Source organism: Oncorhynchus clarkii, chromosome 2 (genome assembly GCF_045791955.1).
Source record: "Oncorhynchus clarkii lewisi isolate Uvic-CL-2024 chromosome 2, UVic_Ocla_1.0, whole genome shotgun sequence".
Classification (NCBI taxonomy): domain Eukaryota; kingdom Metazoa; phylum Chordata; class Actinopteri; order Salmoniformes; family Salmonidae; genus Oncorhynchus; species Oncorhynchus clarkii.
In genome coordinates, this window is record NC_092148.1 from 56,094,324 (window position 1) to 56,117,433 (window position 23,110).

The 23,110-nt window shown below is 45.3% G+C and overlaps 1 protein-coding gene across 7 annotated transcripts in view; it reads right to left on the minus strand.

Annotated features, from left to right (window-relative positions):
- Nucleotides 1-22,603, minus strand: part of LOC139370230 (SRSF protein kinase 2-like) — a 66,913-nt gene extending 44,310 nt beyond the window's left edge. For 6 of the 7 annotated variants that reach the window (XM_071109634.1, XM_071109625.1, XM_071109593.1 and 3 more), the window contains exons 1-2: nucleotides 22,527-22,603; nucleotides 22,228-22,294 (exon numbers count right to left, since the gene is read on the minus strand). In XM_071109634.1, the coding sequence (XP_070965735.1) occupies nucleotides 22,228-22,294; nucleotides 22,527-22,542 (83 nt within the window). In that variant the 5' untranslated portion in view covers nucleotides 22,543-22,603. Of the gene's footprint in view, nucleotides 1-2,038; nucleotides 2,404-22,227; nucleotides 22,295-22,526 lie in introns of those variants that run through there. The other variant, XM_071109601.1, reaches the window with a different exon arrangement.
- Nucleotides 22,604-23,110: the final 507 nt, after the last annotated feature.

Genomic DNA, 23,110 nt, shown 5'->3' on the forward strand with positions numbered 1-23,110 from the left:
ATCGCAATATTTCTTCCATGTGAAAAATTCAAACACAAAGCCGAACAAACTCTTTGGTCCTTTATTAAAAACTGTAGGTGAACATAGTGTGTGCTACAGCTTGGAAAATAAGCAAATGAGACTCTGGATGACAACATATTGGTGTTTGTTTCCAACATTAGGGCTGTTTTCCTAAAGAAGTTATATCCGCTTCGTAATTAGTTTCCTTGCCATGATATTAACAAATATTGCGATACTGGTATCATCCCGGTCCTATTAGACATGCACTCATTAATGGTATCCCAGGCCATCCAGCCATAATATATTGTCTATCCTGTCGATCCTGAGTCAGGATTACCAGACAAGTCACTTTTCCCCTCCAGGGTCTAGAGGTATTCTGTGTGTGTGTGCCCAGACATCATCTTCACTCTACCAGGGTCTAGAGGTATTCTGTGTGTGTGTGCCCAGACATCATCTTCACTCTACCAGGGTCTGTCTGTCTATCAATAGCCGTATGTTTCCATTCTATAGTCTTCAAGTGTTTTTGTGACTGTGTCTGTGTCTGCACAATCACTCCTATCTACTCTTTCTCTGTGTCCAGCTAGAGTCTTACTTCTCTCTCTATCTCCAACACAACCCCCATTCGCTGCCAAATCACCAAATCCTCTATATCTGTGCCCATTCACTCCTGTCAGTCTGCGTGCCCACTCCACAGCAGATGAGCGTGTGTATGTGTGTGTGTGTGTGTGTGTGCCAGTCTGAGGAATGGCGCTGCAGAGCCCTCTTGGCGGCCGGGCCGTGTCGGCTCTGCCCGTTCACACTTGGCATGGCATCAGTGATGACTGAGTCAGATGCCTGGCCTCACCTCATGGCTCACCCCTCACCGCTCACAGAACGCATATTCTAGATTTATATAATGTTGTGTTCTGAACATATCTTCCGTCCTGTGTTTTAGTCCGGCACCAGACCCATTTCGGCATGCTTTGATGGGATGTGTAATATGTTGTTTTGGTTAGTTTGATGTTTGATGTTGGTTTGTAATGTTGTAATGTGTTGATTTGACATCTTGGTTTGTGTTGGTTTGATGTTGTGATGTCTGTTGGTTTGTGATGTTGTAATGTGTTGATTTGACATCTTGGTTTGTGTTGGTTTGATGTTGTGATGTCTGTTGGTTTGTGATGTTGGTTTGTGAGGTTGCGTTGCAATGTGTTGGTTTAATGTTGTGATGTGTTGATTTCATTTGCAGTTGCTCTGTTGTGTTGGGATATCTGTTATTCGCTTGTGATGTTGGTTGCAACTTTGTGTTATAGTCTATTGGTTTGTTGTAGCGTACCCGTTTATGTCATGGTTGTGTGATTGTTGTGTAGTGAGATTGTGTTGTTAGGCTAAAATATATAGTACGCAATCGTTCTTACAACATTACAAACTCTGGTCGTCAGGGGAACTGCAATTGTTTTTGGATGTTTGTCTCTCTCTCTCTATCGTTCTCTATGTGTTTTGAGGTGTGCTGCTGGGTGACTGACGTCCGATTGTTTTGTCCTGCTGAGATGGGCTGGTGGCTGTGCTATTGTTGACATCTTGACAGGCACTCTGCTGTGGAGCAGCCAGCGCCATGCAGACAGACAGACAGACAGACACAGACAGACACAGACAGACACAGACAGAATTTGACAGGGTGGCTAGTGTCGTCCGACTGGCTGTGTGAAAAGCTACAGCAGCATGCAGCAGTGGACCACTGTGCCTTTTTTCCTCCTCTGTGTGTCAGCACACTGCACCCTCTACAAACAACGGTGGACGACAACCGGCTCGGGTTGGACAGATAGACGGATGGATGAGGAGACAGACGGGATAGAGAGGGAGAGGAAAGGAGGGTGGGAGGGAAGGGGAAGAGGGGGAGGATATGGGGTGATTCTGGAGGAGGAGAAGACGGAATGACAGTCGGCCAGACAGAATGCATGGCATAGAGATAGACAAACAGAGAGACAGACAGGCAGACAGACAGACAGGCAGACAGACGGAGGGAGGGTGGGGGGGTGGGGAAGGCGTTGAGACATGTTACCTTTCGGGGGACGAGGATTTCTCAGAGTTCACGGACATGAGCGGTGCCTGTTAGCCGCTCGCTCGCCGAGGGACGACAGAGACGGCAAGGAACGACAAAACGGGCTCTCTGTTTCCTCTGCTTCGTCCTCTCTCCTTTCGTTCTGTGCTGTGTGTCTGTGTAAAGGGGGGGTGGGGGGGCTGCCTCCCCTCCTCCTCCTCCTCTCTCTCTCTCACACTCTCTCTCCCTCTTGCTCAGAGGAAAAGAAAGGATGGAGCACAACGCTCCAAGAAAGAGGAAAAGGGAAAAAAAGCAGATGTGGTCTGGCTAAGCAGAAGTCTTGCTGCCTGTCAAGCGAGACGAGCAATGTCAGACACCCCTCCTCAGACCCCGCTTCCTTCCTCCCTTCCTTCCTTTACCTCTCACTTTCGCTTTTTCAGAGGCTGCTGTTTTTTCAATCTCCTTCCTGCCGTCCTGTCTTCCTTGCTTGGTTCTTAAATGGGTGATGAAATGAACACACAAGCTCCCAGTCTCAATCCGGTGTGTCTGTCTCTCTCCTCCTCCTTGTCTCTGTCTCTCTCTCTTTCTCAGTCTCTCTCTGTCTCTCTTTGTGTGTGTCTGTCTCTCTCCTCCTCCTTGTCTCTGTCTCTCTCTCTTTCTCAGTCTCTCTCTGTCTCTCTTTGTGTGTGTCTCTCTCTCTCTCTCTCTGTGTAACAGCAGTAGCTGGCTCTAGCAGGCCTTCTGCAGCTCTGCACAACAACAGAGCCCAGAGCGAGCTGGAACAAACCACTGCCTCACAGAGAGAGGGGGTTGGGAGGGCTGGGACCGACCGGAAAACGAAACCACTTCTCCTTGAGGCCATCTCTCCTCCCCCTCTCCCAGTGTGGTCCGGCCCTCCCTCCTTCCCTCTCTCCCTCCCTCCATCCCCCCTGCCTTATTACGACATCCTGTATCTCGGGGCAACGCCGCACAAATCTGACTCCCCCCCTCTCTATCTTCCATCCTTCTCTTCTCCCCGTCCTCGTTTCTCTCTTTTTCTTTCAATTCATTTCCAGCACTGTCTTTTCTGCCTCTACGGTTGTAATGTGTGCTTGTGTTCTCTTTTCTTTCTACATTCCCTCCACTCTCTCCAGCAGATGGGTCTATTTCTCCATGAGTGAACAACACATAGAGAGGTAGCCAGAGGGTGTGTCATGATGGGGGGCCTCTCTCTACTGTCCTCCCCCCATCTCTCTCTCTCTCTCTTCCTCTCTCTTTCCTCAATTTGACCTAAATATCAGTGTGTCTGTGTGTCTGTCTGTGTGGTGGGGGGGGGGGGTGGGGGGGAGGATTCTGAGGTTGCTGTTACCGACTAATCAACCTCCGTTTGGAATGGAATTGCGCGGCTAAGAGTCTGTACTGTCTGTACAAACGCACACCCACGGCACGCACTCACGCTGCTGAATGCATTCCATGCCCAATGTATTCAAGCTTTAGGAAAACATTTGGGTCAGGCAGAACCATTGCATAATGCACATGTACTTTACAGCACATGAAACATAGGCTGCAGAGAAAGGACATAGGCGTTCCAGTGTATTTTAGCCCTGGGAGAAACAGCGTTTCTAGCATTAGCACAGGAGTTAGGATAGCGTTCTGTGGTGGTCGGATGACTTCAGGGGAAAATCCACATGTGATCCATATCTGGGGGCTCTGTGAGTGTGGGATTAAACAAGCTCAGATAAGAATCACAAACACACACACAGACACACATCTCTCCATAAATCGGCAAACAGAATACAACACATGTATAACACAGCACAGCCTAAATTACAAGGAGTACATGAAGCACACAAGAGAGTGACCCGTCCAATTGTCCTCATTCTCTGTGGCTGTGGGCCAATGGGGGAGGGGGAGGTACCACTAGTCTAGGTCACCATGCACCCTGATAGCTGAGCACCCCCCCCCCCCCCCCACTAAACAATCCTGATGTCATAATTCCATAGAGGAGGCTAAGAACTGAGACTAAAGATCTGTCACCCATTTTAAAGACTGCCTCCTCACCCATCAGTCACGTAAACACATTCCCACTTCAGTAAAGTATGTGCATGTGCACACACACACACACACACACACACACACAGAGATCTGGCATGTCCTTTCTGCATGTCTTTCAGAGGGACTGAAGCTCTAGGTGGAGCTGTGGCGAAAAGCGGGGACAAGAAAAAGAAGGATGAGAGAAATAAGGATGAGGACCAGTCTCTTGGCTATAAGAGAGGGGGAGCTGAGAGGACATCAGTCTCACTAGCAGTGGTATTTTGGGAGCCAGTATTGAGGCTGCCGGGAGCTATCTTTAAACGGCCTACTTCTATCACTGCCTGGTGGTACTGAGGAGAGGGAGAGGGAGATGGAGGGAGATGGAGAGAGAGAGAGAGAGAGAGAGAGAGAGAGAGAGAGAGAGAGAGAGAGAGAGAGAGAGAGAGAGAGAGAGAGAGAGAGAGAGAGAGAGAGAGAGATGGGGATAGAGAGAGATGGGGAGAAGTAGAGAGAGACACAGAGAGTACAATTGGAAACAAACAAAAAAGTATTTCCACAGGGCCGTGGGGTGAGACAGGGTTGCAGCTTAAGCCCCACCCTCTTCACTAGAACAGTGTGCAGCACCCGGCCTCACCCTACACACCTGAAGTCAAATGTCTACTGTTTGTTGATGATCTGGGGCTTCTGTCCCCAACCAATGGTGGCCTACAAGAGCACCGAGATCTTCTGCACAGATTCTGTCAGATCCTGGGCCCTGACAGTAAATCTCAAAGACAAAAAAATGGTGTCTAAGAAAGGTCCCGTTGCCAGGACCACAAATATAAAATTCCATATTTACACTGTTGCCCTAGAGCACACAAAAAACTATACATACATCAGCCTAAACATCAGAGCCACAGGCAACTTCCACAAAGCTGTGAACGATCTGAGAGACAAGGCAAGAAGGGCCTATATGACATCAAAAGGAACATGAAATTAGACATATCAATTAGGATCTGGCAAAAATACATGTCTGGGGTCCGCTCACCAACCAAGAATACACAAAATAGGACAAACAACAAAATTGAGAATTCTGCAAAAATATCCTCTGTGTATATATATCATTAAAAAAAATAATGCATGCAGAGCAGAATTATCACAATCCGTTAAAATCTAGAACCACCTGAAAGGAAGCGATTCCCAAATCTTCCATAACAAAGCCATCACCTACAGAGAGATGAACCTGGAGAAGAGTCCCCTAAGCAAGCTGGTCCTGTGGCTCTGTTCACAAACAGACCCAACAGAACCTGAGGACAGCAACACAATTAGACCCAACCAAATCATGAGAAAACAAAAAGAGAATTACTTGACACATTGGAAAGGACTAGTAATTGTTAAGTAATTATATTTTTGTTTTCTCATGATTTGGTTGGGTCTAATTGTGTTGCTGTCGCCGGGCTCTGTGGCCATCCGAATGCTATTTGTCCCTAAACAGAGAGTACACAGTGGCAGAATACCTGACCACAGTGACTGACCCAAACTTAAGGAAAGCTTTGACTATGTACAGACTCAGTGAGCATAGCCTTGCTATTGAGAAAGGCTGCCATAGGCAGACCTGGCTCTCAAGAGAAGACAGACTATGTGCACACTGCCCACAAAATGAGGTGCAAACTGAGCTGCATTTCCTAACCTCCTGCCAAATGTATGACCATATTAGCGACACATATTTCCCTCAGATTACACAGACCCACAAAGAATTCGGGGAAAAAAAGCACATTTGGATAAACTCCCATATCTACTGGGTGAATTACCAGTGTGCCATCACAGCAGCAAGATGTGTGACCTGTTGCCACAAGAAAAGGGCAACCAGTGAAGAACAAACACCACTGTAAATACAACCCATATGTATGTTTATTTATCTTCCCTTTTGTACATGAATTATTTGCACATAATATGACATTTGAAATGTCTTTATTCTTTTGGAACTTTAGTGTAATGTTTATTGTTCTTTTTTATTGTTTATTATCTACTTCACTTGCTTTGGCAGTGTTAACATATGTTTCCCATGCCAATAAAGCCCTTAAATTGAAATTGCAAGCACATACTGTGGGCATGCAGGCACACAAACAGGACTGTGTCCAAGTGCATGACATCACCCACAACTCGTCCTTTTAAAGAGAACTTGAGCAGATCTGGGGATCTGTAATTGACTACATTCCCTAGGAAACCCTACATGCCTCTCTGTGAAGAACTATGTGCCCTAGCATGCCTTACTACCAGCTGATGTCTGGCGGGGGGTGTATGTTAGCATGATTAGACAGGTTGATTGACAGACTGAAGACAGCCCAGGTCTGGCCTAGAGTGGGTCAATTTCAGTCATCCTTATAGAACTCCATATAGAGGCGCCTTCACATCCATGTACTCCTAACAAACAACATGCCTTTCACTCACACACACACACACCAGTTACCCCTATATTCCTTGAGCGCCGGCGGGCCAACGCTGCTTAATCGTTACCGCCACTCCAAAACAAGACGATTTACATATCTCCCCGGGAGAGTCTTTTTTTTGTTGAACGACTGTGAGAAAGTCACTTCTGGTGACATAAAAAAAAAGAAGTCATTCTACTCTAACATTGCATGAAAAGTAAATGATGTTGACACCATCTGAAATATACTGACGTACGCCACTGCACTGTAGGGTGATGATGAGGAGCAAGCCGTGGCTGTGCGCTCGTGGCTCTCTTCGATTTGAGCAATGAAGCCCCCTTTTCTACTTCCCCAGAGTCAGATGAACTCGTGGACACCATGTTTGTGTCTCTGCGTGCAGTTTGAAGTTGCGAACTAGCGAAACGACCTTCAGCTTCCTTCAAATTGCACGCAGAGACATAAAAATGGTCACCAGACGTGACCTTCTCACATTCATTCCACAGAAATACTCTCACGGGGGTCATACATTCGGACCCCCCCCGATAACGATAGATTGAACGCTAACTTAATAACATGAATGTGCACCACAGTTGTTTTGACTATTATTCTTTGATCGACTCCTCCCACTAGTTTGGCGGCCAGCAGCATACCACCCTGCATGCCACCCCTGAAGCTAAGCAGTGTTGGTCCTGGTCAGTCCCTAGATGGGAGACCAGATAATATTGAAGGGCCTGTAAGAGGCACTCTTTCCTCTGGTCAAATTTTTTTATATTATCCCAATGCCCCAGCACCATGACCGGGGGACATTGCCCTGTGTAGGGTCCCGTCTTTCAGATGGCCCATTAAATGGGTTTCCTGACTCTCTGTGGTAACTAAAGAGTAGGGGTGTTAACCCTGGTGTCCTGGCATGAATCCCAATCTGACTCTCATCATGGCGACCTAATCATCCCCAACTTCCAATGGGCTAATTCTTCCCCTGTAACTATTCCCCAGGTCGTTGCTGTGTTCCCAGTCAACTTACCGGGTAAAATAATTATTGTAGCCATCAGCTGGAAACCCATTTAAATTGTATTTTTTTCCGGTATATGTTTAACAATCACTCACATCACCGAATGTATTTCATTTCAAACTTGACATTTCTGTAGTATAGGCTACTTATCCTAATGAAAGATATCAACTAAATGCCTGAGATATTTTCTGTTAATCGTCCATCTCTGCACAGTGTTGCTGTCCGCAGTGCGATGCCTAGTGTAATGAGGCACAGTAAGCAGATAGGGAGCCACACACACACACACACACACACACACACACACACACACTGAGTAGACAGAGTAGATCTTCCTAGTTCCTTAACACTGTTGAATGCGCCTGGTTTCCCCAGAGACAGGACAGGTAAGCAGCTGGCACTTTATCAGCTTACTGTGCCTCATTACACTAGGTAACACAGTAAGGACAGCAGTACTGTGTGTGTGCCTATGTCCAAATCCCAGCACCAGGCACACACGCACGCACAAACACACACACAAAGCAGATGGGGAGGGACGGGGACAGTGTGCAGTCTCATTAGCTAAGTGGTGTATGTTTAATTGATGGACAAAGGACGACCTTTGACCTACCACCACTCACTCTGACCTCTGTGATTTGATTAGATAAAAAAATGTTTAAAAAAAAACAGCAAATCAGCTGCACATGGTTTTAATTCTGGAAATCTGTTTTAAGAGATGTATAATTCCTATTGAAATCGATCCAGAGTTGGGATATCTAACATTTAGCATTTTTATTCACCCGCAACCTACATTCTGAATGACTGCCAGGGTTGGGAAGATTTAGACATGAGACTACCTTAAACATACAAACTGGAACAACCATGTCAGTAACGGGGGAAATAAGTCAAAGTAACAGATTGCCATAGTTTCGATTTTTGTACAAATATTTTGGAGTTGCATAAGATTAATTAATGTATTCATGTACATTCAAAAACATAGATATTGAAACAAACCATTCTAAAAAAAAGAACCTGCAATAGAGCATGCTGGGAAATATGACAATGATGGGTGTGGTGTTGGTTCAACTCTGGTTAATCGAGCCAATGCGCAGTCATTTTGACTCAAACATTCTTACAGTCTAATAAATACATTTCATATATGCTATCGGTAAAATAATCATTTGGTTGTGTTTATGAAGGTCTTGGGTATCATCAAAATACAACAATTTTTTAACATTTAAAATAACACAATAGCATTTTCAAAGCTCCAAAAAGTCACTTTGAAAAATCAACACTGGCCACTTTGCTCTGCGCTATTAAAGGGACAAATCTGCAGGCTTCCATAGCGTAGCTCCCTCGTCAAGAACCCCAAACTTAACTCAAAGGTCCTTTATCGGGCAAGAGTTCTCCAAGGAACCTTAAGAGCTGAGGAAGAACCATTTAAGAACCTTGATTTTTTTTCTCAGTGTATGTCATGGCTTGCTATAAGGCACAGCAGCTATGCCCTATTTAGCTATGACTAAGTATCGTGGTTATTATACACACAATGCACAACAACAACAACAAGCAATTTATATGTTTGTTTTGGACTGGTAGAACTAGAAATGAGGAAGCCCTGCACAAAGCCTCTGTTCCCGACCAACAGCATAGTTACTGGATCTCACTGGATGATGGGATAGAGCTCTCTGGTGTTCACTGAGAGAACTGCACTCTGCCTGAGCCTCAAATTGAACACAATTTTATTTTTACCATATAGAAACCGTTTAAGCGGCGATACAAGGCACAGGGTAGAAATAAAAACAGAAATGGGTTAGGGAAACAGGCTAAATCAGAAAGCCTTTCAGACTTCCATCTGCCTGTACCAGGCAGAACAACCTGGTCTCAGGGCATTTTGTATTATTCTGTATGTAAATCCGAAGCACTCCATTTAATATGGCAGGCCAACCTGGTCTCAGAGCATTTCGTATTATTTTGTACATAAGTCCAAGACACTCCATTTAGTAAATGTTACGTTTTGTATGGTATGTATTAACTTGTGGATGTCCATCACCCATTCCGTATGATATATTATGAATGACAATTCATTTTAAATGTTACAAATTTGCAATATGTACAATATTTTACAAACTTGCAAAACTTATGATATGTTAAGAATTTTGGCTAGGTGGCTATCGCTAGCTAGCTAACATTCCCTAGGTTAGGGTTTAGGGTTAAGTTTAGGGTTAAGTTTAGGAGTTAGGTTGAAGGGTTAAGGTTAGTGGAAGGGTTAGCTAAAATGGTTAAGGTTAGGATTAGGGGAAGGGTTAGCTAAAATGGTTAAGGTTAGGGTTAGGAGAGGGGTTAGCTAACATTCTAAGTAGTTACAAAGTAGCTAAAAAGTAGTAAGTAGTTGAAAAGTTGGTAATTAGCTCAAATGCAAAAGTTGTCAGTGATGAGATTTGAACTCGCAACCTTTGGGTTGATAGACATTTGCGTTATACACCCACCCACCACCCTACTTAAGTAACCATATGTCTCATGTAACCATACAAACGTAACATATCATACTAACTTTGAGAGTTGCAGATTTACATTTACTGTGTTACGTTTAGTCTATGAGATCAGGTGATGCAAGTGCATACAGCAGCACTGCCACAAGCTGCATGGGGCACAGCACACAACAACGAGAGGTCTGTGTTCCAACTAACATTAATGCCCCAGCCAAAGGAAGTAGGCAAGCTTTCCATCTGTCGTATTCATATAACCAGCTGTGACCAATGTGCCCTCGTTAAATAAGGGAATAATGAAATGAGCCTAACTAACTGGCAAGTCAGAAGAGTGTGACATTAACCAGGTTTCCATCCAACCTTTTTTATGTGAGTAAAGTACATGTCGGATAAAACATTTCACGACAGTACACTTCCCAAAAATGTCGACAAAACAAAATACACTTGACAAGGTAAAATTAATCATACGAGAAACGGTGGTGAAACGCCTTTATGCTCAAATATTTATATAATAACTATCATGTCGAAGTAAACTTGAAGTCATGTTATAATATGTTGTGTGGTCCTCCCTCTACGTCTCAGGAAAGCACGCAGTGTATTAGGCTACAGATGAAATAAATGATGATGAACTTCACAGGGTGGTGAAAGTGCACGGTGATGAGCTTGATGCTCCTTTCCAGTAAATATCAAGGGTCTTATTCTGGTGACATAATAATTGATGCTTGAATGCCTTTTGTCAAATAAAAATAATCTCGATCTTTTGTCCCTATTAATCACATTATATAATTTAGTAGGCTACACCCGCAATGTATCTGATACTTTGAACTGTTGGCTGGAGCGAACATGCAAGACCAGAGTAGGCACATTCGCTAACGCGATTTAAAAAACATATAACACCATCAGTAGAGTTGAAGGATGGAAACCCATTTAAATTGCAACAGTTGTTTTTTTCCGGTATATGGGAATTTAACAGCAAAAATGATTGTAATCTGTAATCTCGCACAGCCTTTAATCTGCAACAAATCCATTTGATGGGCTAGCTAGCGTTCGGTGGGAGTGAGAGCTGAGCTAGCAAACAGTGTAACAAAAGTATAATTTCAGATTCTACAAATACTCCAATAGCTTCTGCATTTCAGGAATCACTTTAACAAGTACCCCTTTTTGCACTGTTAAATTATTTACCCATTTAAAGCTATTTATTTTTGGAGGAAAACTTTTTGGAATGACCTCAATGGGCTTGTCCGAAGTGTCGGACTTGACAACAGTTGCTATCCATTGGAGCGCTACGACTGGTTGCCCAAACTTCTAGGGCAGGGTTTAGCGAAGGGTCAATTGTAAGGAAACCAGCTGCAAAATGATTATGTAGTTTGCTCAAGATTTGGGAATATAGCTGAACTAACATACAATGTTGCCTTCCAAAGGCAAACTTGAATTTGTAATTTGACTAAACAAGTTTTTATACATTCAGCTCACTGTGAACTCAACAAATCAAATCAAATTTTATTTGGCAAATGCGCCGAATACAACAGGTGTAGTAGACCTTACAGTGAAATGCTTACTTACGAGCCCTTAACCAACAATGCAGTTTTAACATTCACACATTAGCTCAATTTCTTTCCCACCTAACTCATAGAATAATGATGATTAACATTGGTTTCGTTGGCTTTTTTACGGTGCTATTGTGGATGTTTTATGTATACAGACTTGCCTGCGTCATTCTGGCTGGAAGGGTATGTTTGGGGCAGCTCATCTCACCATGTGTGTGTGTGTGTGTGGCTGAGAAGGCTCAGCCAGAACCACTGACGGGATAGAGATTACAGTGTGTTTACAATGGCAACGGAGCTGCCACTGTAAACACACTGAAGAGGGGGTGTTTATGGTGTGAACCGTCTGCGTGGCTGTACACACACACACACACACACACACACACACACACACACACACACACACACACACACACACACACACACACACACACACACACACACACAGAGCTCTGGATTAGCGCTGATAGATATTGAGATGAATAAACCTCCTCCCCAGTCTGGTTAGGTTCCAATCACACAGTAGGCAGGCCTACCGTTTAATTTACTACAATAGCCTTAGTAATACACTACATGGACAAAAGTATGTGGATACTGTTCATTGAACATCTTATTCCAAAATCATGGGCATTAAAATGGAGCTGGTCCCCCCCCCCCCCCATTTGCTGCTATAACAGCCTCCACTCTTCTGGGAAGACTTTCCACTAGATGTTGGAACATTGCTGCGGGGACTTGTTTCCATTCAGCCACAAGAGCATTAGTGAGGTCGGGCACTGATCTTGGGCAATTAGGGCCTGGCTCGCAGTCGGCGTTCCAATTCATCCCAAAGGTGTTCGATGGGGTTGAGGTCTGGGCTCTGTACAGGCCAGTCAAGTTCTTCCACACCTACTTCGACAAACCATTTTGTCATGCTGAAACAGGAAAGAGCCTTCCCCTAACTGTTTCCACAAAGTTGGAAGCACAGAATCATCTAGAATGTCATTGTATGCTGTAGCGTTAATATTTCTCTTCACTGGAACTAAGGGGCCTAGACCGAACCATAAAAACAGCCCCAGACCATTATTTATCCACCAAACTTTACAGTTGGTACTATGCATTCGGGCAGGTAGCGTTCTCCTGGCATCCACCAAACCCAGATTTGTCTGTCGGACTGCCAGATGGTGAAGCGTTTTCACTGCTCCAGAGTCCAATAGTGGCGAGCTTTACACCCCTTCAGCCAACGCTTGGCAATGCGCATGGTGATCTTAGGCTTGTGTGCGGCTGCTCGGCCATGGAAACCTATTTCATGAAGCTCCGGACAAACAGTTATTGTGCTGTTGTTGCTTCCAGAGGCAGTTCGGGACTCGGTAGTGAGTGTTGCAAACGAGGACAGACGATTTTTATGGTCCACCCGTTTCAGCCCTCTGCAGTCCCATTCTGTGAGCTTGTCTGACCTACCACTTTGCGGCTAAGCCGTTGTTGCTCTTAGACATTTCCACTTCACAATAACAGCACTTACAATTGACTGGGGTAGCTCTAGCAGGGCAGAAATTTGACGAAGTGACTTGTTGGAAGTCACTGAGCTCTTCATTTGTCTTTGGAAATTGCATAGCTGTGTCCTCAATTTCATACACCTGTCAGCAACGGGTGTGGCTGAAATAGCCAAATCCACTAATTTGAAGGGGTATCCACATACTTTTGTATATATAGTATATCAATACTAACTAGCTGCTATGTCATTGATAACATACCATGATTGTGTGATGCGATTATTATGATCAGGTTATTTGAGCCAAATAGAGGAGAGACACACCCATGAATAGTATTATTGGCAGGTAGGCTTAGCTGCTGGTTAATTCCTGAATGGAATAAGAACACACACCTAATCACACACACACACATGCGTGCACGTGTGTACATGATAAAATTATTAGTGGAGGGCCTCCCGAGTGGCGCATCATTTTAAGGCACTGCATTGCAGTCACTACAGACCCGGGTTCGATCCTAGGCTGTGTCACAACCGGCTGTGACCGGGAGACACATAAGGCGGCGCACAATTGGCCTAGCTTGGTCCGGGTTAGGGGAGGGTTTGGCCAGCCAGGATTTCATTGTCCCATTGTGCTCTAGCGACTCCTTGTGGCGGGCCAGGCGCCTGCAAGCTGACTTCGGACACCAGCATTACGCAGTTTCCTCTGACACATTGGTGCGGCTGGCTTCCGGGTTAAGCGAGCCACTCGGGAGGCCCTCCACTAATAATTTTATCATGTACACACGTGCACGCATGTGTGTGTGTGTGGGTCATATTTTGGAGGACACATGGCTCTCGACTTTCACCTCTCCCGAGTCCGTAGGGGAGTTGCAGCGATGGGACAAGACTGTAACTACCATTTGGGGAGAAAAATGGGTAAAAAGTACAAAAACACCCCCCAAGTATTAGTGGAGGGGAGAGTGTAACACTAGCCCACTGACAGGTCAGATATGGCCGTCCAGGACTACACTTAACACAACACTTCCCTCACTATGCCTGGGTAGTTGGCAGACGCCTTGGTTTTGATCACACAGTGTATGAGGCACAACATCTGTTGTTCTTTCTCTCACACACAAGCCTTAGGCATTTTCTATTTCCAGCTCTTCTCAGAATATCAGAAACTCATGATCAGATATGGGGCTTCACTTATAAAAGAGAGGAGGATAAATTGAGAAGATTGGAAGATAAAATGTACCTATATTAAACCATTTAAGAGGGAGAAAACAACTGTGCTATGGGAGTGGTACATTCGGGGACCTGGTCAACTAAATTAACACAATTATCATACCCCCTTTCCACATTTTCCAACAGACTCACACTGCTTCACCTTTAATCACCAGCAGGGGGCAGCCAAGAGATGATTTTTAGGTTCTTTGCCCTCACTGGCACTGTGATCCTCCATGAGTAAATATGAACACAGAATTAAATGATCTAATGCCTCGCTTTTGCCTCGATGGACACACAGGCAGATCAAATGTAGGCTAAACGTCCAGTACAACATCTTATTCACCCATGCATGATGGTACTTGTGTCTCATCGCAATAGTTTTACAGTGCCGGAATCCTGTCTGGTATTAGCAAGAACAAAAATACAGCATATGAAAACCTTTCTCAAAACCCACCACCAAATTCTGAGGAGAACATCGTGCCAGTCCTAATCAGTAGGCCTTAATATGGATTAAATGGATAGGGTAGATTTAGTTCAACCAAATCAAATCAAACTTTAGACCCATGCCAAATCTTTTCAGTCTACTGAGGGGAAAAGGTTTTGTCATGCCCTCTTTACGACTGTATGTTTGGACCATGATAGTTCGTTGGTGATGTGTACACCCGAACAAACTCTCGACCCGCTCCACTACAGCCCTGTCGATGTTAATGGGGGCCTGTTTGGCCCACCTTTTCCTGTAGTCCCCGATCAGCTCCTTTGTCTTGCTCACATTGAGGGAGAAGTTGTTGTCCTGGCACAACACTGTCAGTTCTCTGACCTCCTCCCTATAGGCCGTCTCATCGTTGTCGTGATCAGGCCTACCACTGTTGTGTCGTCAGCAAACTTAATGATGGGGTTGGAGTCATTTTTGGCCACGCAGTCGTGGGTGAACAGGGAATACAGGAGGGGACTAAGTGCAAACCCCAGAGGGGCCCCAGTGTTAAGGATCTGCATGGCAGACGTGTTGTCACCTACTCTTACCACCTGGGGGGCGGCCTGTCAGGAAGTCCAGGATCCAGTTGCAGAGGGAGGTGTTTAGTCCCAGGGTCCTTAGCTTAGTGATGAGCTTCGTGGGCACTATGGTGTTGAACGCTGAGCTGTAGTCAATGAACAGCATTCCTACATAGGTGTTTATTTTGTCCAGGTGAGAAAGGGCAGTGTGGAGTGCGATTGAGATTGCATCCTCTGTGGATCTGTTGGGGTGATAGGCGAATTGGAGTGGGTCTAGGGTGTCTGGGGGGATGTTGTTGATGTGAGCCATGACCACCCTTTCAAAGCACTTCATGGCTACCGACGTGAGTGCCATGGGGCGGTAATCATTTAGGCAGGTTACCTTCGCTTCCTTGGGCACAGGGACTATGGTGGTCTGCTTGAAATATGTCGGTATTATAGATTCAGTCAGGGAGAGGTTGAAAATGTCAGTGAAGACACTCGACAGTTGGTCCGCGCATGCTTTGAGTACATGTCCTGGTAATCCGTTATTGTGAATGTTGACCTGTTTAAAGGTTTTGTTCACATCAGCTACCGAGAGCATTATCACACAGTCATCCAGAACAGCTGGTGCTCTCGTGCATGCTTCAGTGTTGCTTTCCTCTAAGCGAGCATACCAGGCATTCTGGTAAGCTCGCATTACTGGGCAGCTCGCATCTGGGTTTACCTTTAACCTCTGTAATAGTTTTCAAGCCTTGCCACAGCCGACGAGCATCAGAGCTGGTGTAGTAAGATATGTACTTACAGTCACTGTGGGGACGACATCATCGATACACTTATTGATGAAGCCGATGACTGAGGTGGTGGATTCCTCAATGCCATTGGATGAATCCCGGAACATATTCCAGTCTGTGCTAGCGAAACAGTCCGTGTCATCCGACCACTTCCATTTTTTGTAAAAAAATTTTTACCCCTTTTTCTCCACAATTTTGTGGTATCCAATTGTTGTAGTAGCTACTATCTTGTCTCATCGCTACAACTCCCGTACGGGCTCGGGGGAGACGAAGGTTGAAAGTCATGCGTCCTCCGATACCCAACCAAGCCGCACTGCTTCTTAACACAGCACGCATCCAACCCGGAAGCCAGCCGCACCAATGCGCCGGAGGAAACACTGTGCACCACCTTGGTTAGCGCACACTGCGCTTAGCCCGCCACAGGAGTCGCTGGTGTGCGATGAGACACCCCTACCGACCAAGCCCTCCCTAACCCGGGCGACGCTAGGCCAATTGTGCGTCGCCCCACGGACCTCCCGGTCGCGGCCGGTTACGACAGAGAACCCAGGGACTCTGATGGCACAGCTGGCGCTGCAGTACAGCGCCCTTAACCGGCGCAGTGGCCGGACCACTTCCATATTGACCGAGTCACGGGTACTTCCAGCTTTAGTTTTTGGTTGTAAGCAGGGATCAGGAGGATAGAATTATGGTCAGATTTGCCAAATGGAGGGCGGGGGAGAGCTTTGTATGCATCTCTGTGTGTGGAGTAAAGGTGGTCTAGGATTCCCCCCCCCCTCTGGTTGCACATGTGACATGCTGGTAAAAATGTGGTAAAATGGATTTAAGTTTGCTTGCAATAAAGTCCCCAGCCACTAGGAGTGCCGCTTCTGGGTGAGCATTTTCTTCTTTGCTTATGGCCTTATAGAGTTGGTTGAGAGCGGTCTTAGTGGCAGCTAAGTGGTAAATAGACGGCTACAAATAATACCGATGAGAACTCTCTTGGTAGATAGTGTGGTCTACAGCTTATCATAAGGCACTCTGCCTCAGGCAAGCAATATCTTGAGACTTCTTTAATATTTGACATTGCACACCAGCTGTTATTGACAAAAAGACACACACCCCCACCCCTCGTCTTACCAGAGGTAGAATCTCTGTTCTGCCGGTGCATGGAAAATACAGCTAGCTCTATATTGTCTGTATCTTCGTTCAGCCACGTCTCAGTGAAACATAAGATGTTACAGTTTTTAATGTCTCGTTGGTAGGATAATCATAATTTTATTTTCCAATGATTGCACGTTAGCAAGAAGAACGGATGGCAGTGGGAGTTTACTCGCTCGCCTCCGGATTCTCAGAAGGCTGCCTGATCTGCGGCCCCTTTCCCAGCGTCTTTTCTTCACGCAAAAGTTGTCGATCTGGGCCTGTTCCACTGAAAGCAGGATATCCTTCTCGTCGGACTCGTTAAAGGAAAAAGTTTATTCCAGTCCGCGTTGAGTAATCGCTTTTCTGATGTCCAGAAGTTATTTTCGGGCCTTCCTTGTTTTATGGATTTGGCAGTAATCTGTGGATCCTGATAATCAGCAACCAAAATATGGGTTAGTCTACTTTTACAGTTGACCATTATTATTATTATTAAATAGAAAGCGATATGAGCTGGAGAACCCCTTTTACATGCTCCAAATAATCATGCCTAAATCAATGCAAAATCACTTCAAGCCAAGTGTAGAAAAGTCGGATCCTCTTCAGCAAGCTACACTTAAATACTGATTGGTCTACCTAAAACACTCCTGGTACCTAATCCATTGGTGGTGCAATGGCCTACTTCTTCATACAATTAGCTGCCAGTCAATCAGCCCTACTCCTTTACTGTGTCCTCCTTGGGAGAACCCAGAGCAAGAGCATAACACACACTGGGACCTTATCGTCAATATCTGTGTGAGAGTGATAGCTTAGCTATTCTATATGCTGCACACTCCAAAACAGATGTTTCCTCACTATTAGCATACAGCTTTCATATTGCCTACCCAATCGTTATAGAGTCATCAGTGTGAGCTAACGGACGTCAAACAGTAATAGCAACTGATCTTTTCTCATGACTACTTACTTGAAATGGTGTGTATTGGGCTTATTGGTTTAGCTGGTTAGCTAGCTGCCTGTCACGCTAACTAATAGCAGCGTAATGACATGACTAAGGATTCGTGTTAAGTGGCACCCATCAGAACGTATTGTTCTGAGAGTTGCTCTTAACTACTAGATTAGGCTCACTTGTGCTTACGATAAATGTCATGTTACCCAAACAAGCATGGAGTGGGTGTGTGTGGATTATGGGCTTTGTTTTAGCACCTTCATGGTCCTGACTGAATTCAACACAAGCACAGCCTTGTTACAGCTGTTTCTCCAGACCAGAAGGGGAACTGGTGCACATTGTTGCCCTGCAGGTTTGACTTCTCATGACACATTTTTCAGCAGTGGAAAAACATGGCCGCACCTACAACCACACGAATACACACAATCAAGCACAGGAACACACATTGACAGATGTGTGATCTATGTGCACGTCATCCTGAGTCTGATACGGCACAGACTACTCTGACACCCATTTCCTCTCTCCTTTCCGCTTAACTCTCCCTCTCCCTGGTCTTCCTCCGCTGTCTCCCCCTCTCTTCTCCACTGCTGTCCAGGGACAGGCATTCCCTCCCTCCCTCTCCACTGAATTACAGTGCATGAGGCTCACATGGTGTACTCTGCTAGGCTGTGGCTATCTAGTCCAGCAGAGACATTCTGTAAGGCCTATATGGTACCACCCTCATCGCTAGCATTGAGAATTTGAGATACACACACAAAAAATGGGTAAACAAGGGCATCTAAACACCAGGTAAGTTATGTCCATTCAGTAGAGCTAGCCAGGTCTGGTCTGGTGTATTGGCTCTTCACCATCACTAAGTGATCCCCTCTGGGAATCAATTCAATGAATTCATTAAGTCAGCTGAGGTCTGAGCTCAGACAACCGTGACGCCTGTACCTAGTCCTCTGACTTCCATTGAAGAACCACCACAACATAGCAATGTTGTGTATCATAACCACTATCATAACCATTTATATATTTGACTTAACTCCAAACTATAATCATAATTAGGCTTAAATAATTTGTCATATTTGCAAAAGGTCTCTCAAATTTGGGGCCTGATGGGAGTTGAGAGCTGGAGCAACAGTAACCACCTACTACAGAAAGAAAATGTTGGTTTGAATTCCTGAGAGCATTCTGCTACCTGGCTGCCTCACTCTACTGAACCACACGCAGTCCTGTTCGCCAGGCTGCTCCCATCTTCAATCAGCTGGCGAAAGGCAAGACAAAAATCAATGCAGTTTACAATGCAATGTGTAGCAACATCATTCAGACTGCATTGGCTCATACAGAGCAATACACAGAGAGCAGATCTATACGACACACACTGGGCGTTGTTAGTGATATCATAACTCCTACAGAAACTCCAGCTTCAGTGCTAACAGTGAGGGTCGTATAAATCTGCTCTCTGTGTATTGCTGTAATGTAGATCCCTGTATGAGCCAATGCAGTTTGAATGATGTTGCGACACATTGAATTGTAAACTGCACTGATTGTTGTCTCGCCTTTCTCCAGCTGATTGAAGATGGGAGCAGTGGCACATACAGAGTTATGATAATGTTATTGAAACTCTAGTGCAGGGTTGCCAAACTAATTTTTCCCCGGGGGCCGCATTCGGTCTTCAACAAGGTTGACATTTTGTTAAATATCCTTGCTGACAAAATGTGCCAAAAAATAGTCTTAGTTTTTGGAATTTGATGCTCCCTGACTGTCTAGCTTTCAGTTAGGTGATTATTAGTGAACTGGACACAGTCCAGAAACTGTTTGAATGTAGGTCCATTATCATTACTACACAATTTTGAGTTGGTTTTAGTTATTTTAAAATATATTGAGTTTGTGAGCTGTGTGTTTGAATTAATAAACTCTGAATTGAGATGACTGAGTAATCTAGAACAATAACTCTAGGACGGTTGGAGGTTTAGCCATCATTCATTTCAACGTGTTTACCTACAAATCTACCTGATTATGTATTTAAGTAAAATTAATGTAAAAACACAAACTGCAAACAGAAACTCAGGAAAAAAAGAAACGTCCTCTCACTGTCAACTGCGTTTCTTTTTCAGCAAACTTAACATGTGTAAATATTTGTATGAACATAACAAGATTCAACAACAAGATTCATAAACTGAACAAGTTCCACAGACATGTGACTAACAGAAATGGAATGTGTCCCTGAACAAAGAGGGGGTCAAAATCAGAAGTAACAGTCAGTATCTGGTGTGGCCACCAGCTGCATTAAGTACTGAAGTGCATCTCCTCCTCATGGACTGCACCAGAATTGCCCACTCTTCCACCAAGGCACCTGCAAGTTCCCAGACATTTCTGGGGGGAATGGCCCTAGCCCTCATCCAATCCAACAGGTCCCAGACGTGCTCAACGGGATTGAGATCCAGGCTCTTCGCTGTCCGTGGCAGAACACTGACATTCCTGTCTTGCAGGAAATCACATACAGAACGAGCAGTATGGGTGATGGCATTGCCATGCTGGAGAGTAATGTCAGGATGAGCCTGCAGGAAGGGTACCACATGAGGGAGGAAGGCTCAGTCCCCAGACAGACAGATAAGTCTGTGTTCTTATGCGTGAGCTGGTGAAAGAGTGATAGGATCACATTACTAAGTTTTTTTATTGTTACTTTTACCCTTTTTAACCAAGCCGCAATGCTTCTTGACACAATGCCCACTTAACCCGCCAGCTGCCTTAGACCACTGCGCTACTCGGGAGGCCCACATTACTAAGTTACTGACTGACTGTACACCATAAAAGAAGCAAAAGTTGGATGAAAAGTTGGATGTGCCGAAATAGAAAGAAGTTAACTTAATTTAATCTACTGTAGGTCGAGATGAGCCTCCTGCCTGTAGCAATAGACAGGTAGACTTACTTCTCCTGAATGGCCTAACCATACACAAAACAGCACACACACACGTGGGCTCGCACACACACATGTGGGCACGGTGGTACAGGCCAGAAAGATAGAGGATGTTACAGTTGCATTTGTCAATTTCTCCTTCAAAGCAATTTCAAGTCACATGATGTCAATATCCCCCAGTTGAATCAACTGAAATTAATACATTGTAATAGATCCATTATTAGCTGCATGATAATAAGAGACATTTCCAACATCGTTCAATTAATGGCAACAAAAAAAAACGCAGCTTAAATAAATGTATATTTGACACGTTTGTGAGTGATGTGGTATAATGTGGTATAATCTGAAGCAACAGATAGACCATTCCAGCACCTTCCATAGCTGCGCGTGTGTGGGCAGAACCTTGGTATGGTATCACCTAACTGATGCAGTGACTACACCGGTGACGTCGGTCCAATAGCATCATGCCATGAAGTCGGCTCCTCTCTCTCCAGACCAATTCGCATGCACTTTACAGAGCCACTGCGCCGCGGCGCGCACACCAACACTGCACTCCGTCATAACCGGCTCATGCGCCATGCAAAATACAGCACTCACACACCCAAAATTCACAGATCTCATTCACTCTAGTATAAGTCCCTCTATACACACTCCATATAGACACTGTTACATCATATAGCAGCCACACACCCAGTGCGATTCACAAATGGCGCCTATAAGCAGATGACGCTATTCATTCCGGGTGCTTATTCGTCGCTTCCATTACTGCAATGAGGCCAAGGAAGCCTGTCACACCTGTCAGATCTGATTTGCAACCTCCAACCAAGTCAAGGCTCTCAGCCCCAAATGATGCAGCCGATACCAAGACGCCTTCAGCGTTTAACAAGTACACAGACAGAGAGAGTCATTGGTCATTATTGCGATCTACAACTTCAGCATGCAATTCATATCCTATATGGGCAAGACTCCACTCCACTCCGGGTACGATATATGATATTCATCGACGTAACCACACACACCGGCCCGAGAGACGTTGCCAATGACAACTTCCAACACAGTTGGACCGCCCAGAAGAGACGGACCCGAGCCGCAGAAGCCAGGCAGAGTTCCAGTTCCCGCCAGCACCATCGCAGTGTGCCTGCGTGTGTACATTGTGCCATAGGTGCGCAAAAACAGACTCTCCCCCATATGTCGCCTTCACACCAGCCACTCAGCCAGACACTGTCAACAGTGACAGCCGGCTGGCTGACGTTGTATGGAAAGCCTTATAACCGCTATCACTGAAACAAAACACAACAAATGAGCACAGCACAGCACTGCACAACCAACAATCCAAGTACACTCCTCTCCCCGACCGCCGCCCTGCTTACCTCTTTCCGTGGGCTGCCTTGTCTTTTTTCCCCTTCGGCCTTCTCTTTCGGGCCTGGATGGCCATCACTAATAGATTTATGCAGAGGTGGGACCGAGGTCCGAGCACGGAGAGAGAGTGAGAGTGGGGGACAGGGAGAAAGAACAACACATCAGTCTCGAGCTATAACTGGCCGGTCCAAGCATCGTAAACCTAAAAGGTTGAAAACCCCGCACGCGCGTCATTTCACCACTTCTAACCAAAACCTACATATGCTGTCCAGGATGCAGAATATTTGAAGAATAAAATAGATTTCCATACCTTTCCTGGAGCTCATGATGTTTTCCTCCTTCCCCTCAGCAGCAGCGGCAGCTCAGCGCCAGCAGCCGGGATCTCTCGCTATCCAGCCTTCCCTCCAGAGAACGCGCACTCCCTCTGTCGTTAGGAGGAGGAGGCGCGCTCAGGCACTGGAGCTCTATGCCTCATGGCCGCGCACAACTGGCAGGTGAGGTGAGTGCAAAAAGGAGCCCCCAAAGAACTAAAACCAGAAAGACTGACTCCCGTCTACATTATTAGACTATCCCAATGTATTGTCTCTGATGTCATGAATTTGAAAGGATTCCCTCTGCTTGCCTCCATATTTATCACCACCCCAAAGCATTATTAGTTATTAGGCCTATAGGCTAACTGGGTCATATTATGAGCAAGGAAAAGACTCCAGCTAAATTATCCACCATATTGTATATTTTTGCAAGACATTTTTTTTTATATTTTTGCAAGACGAACTACAAACATCTCTGAAACTGGAAACACTTATCTCCCTCACTAGCTTTCAGCACCAACTGTCAGAGCAGCTCACAGATTACTGCACCTGTACATAGCCCACCTATAATTTAGGCCAAACA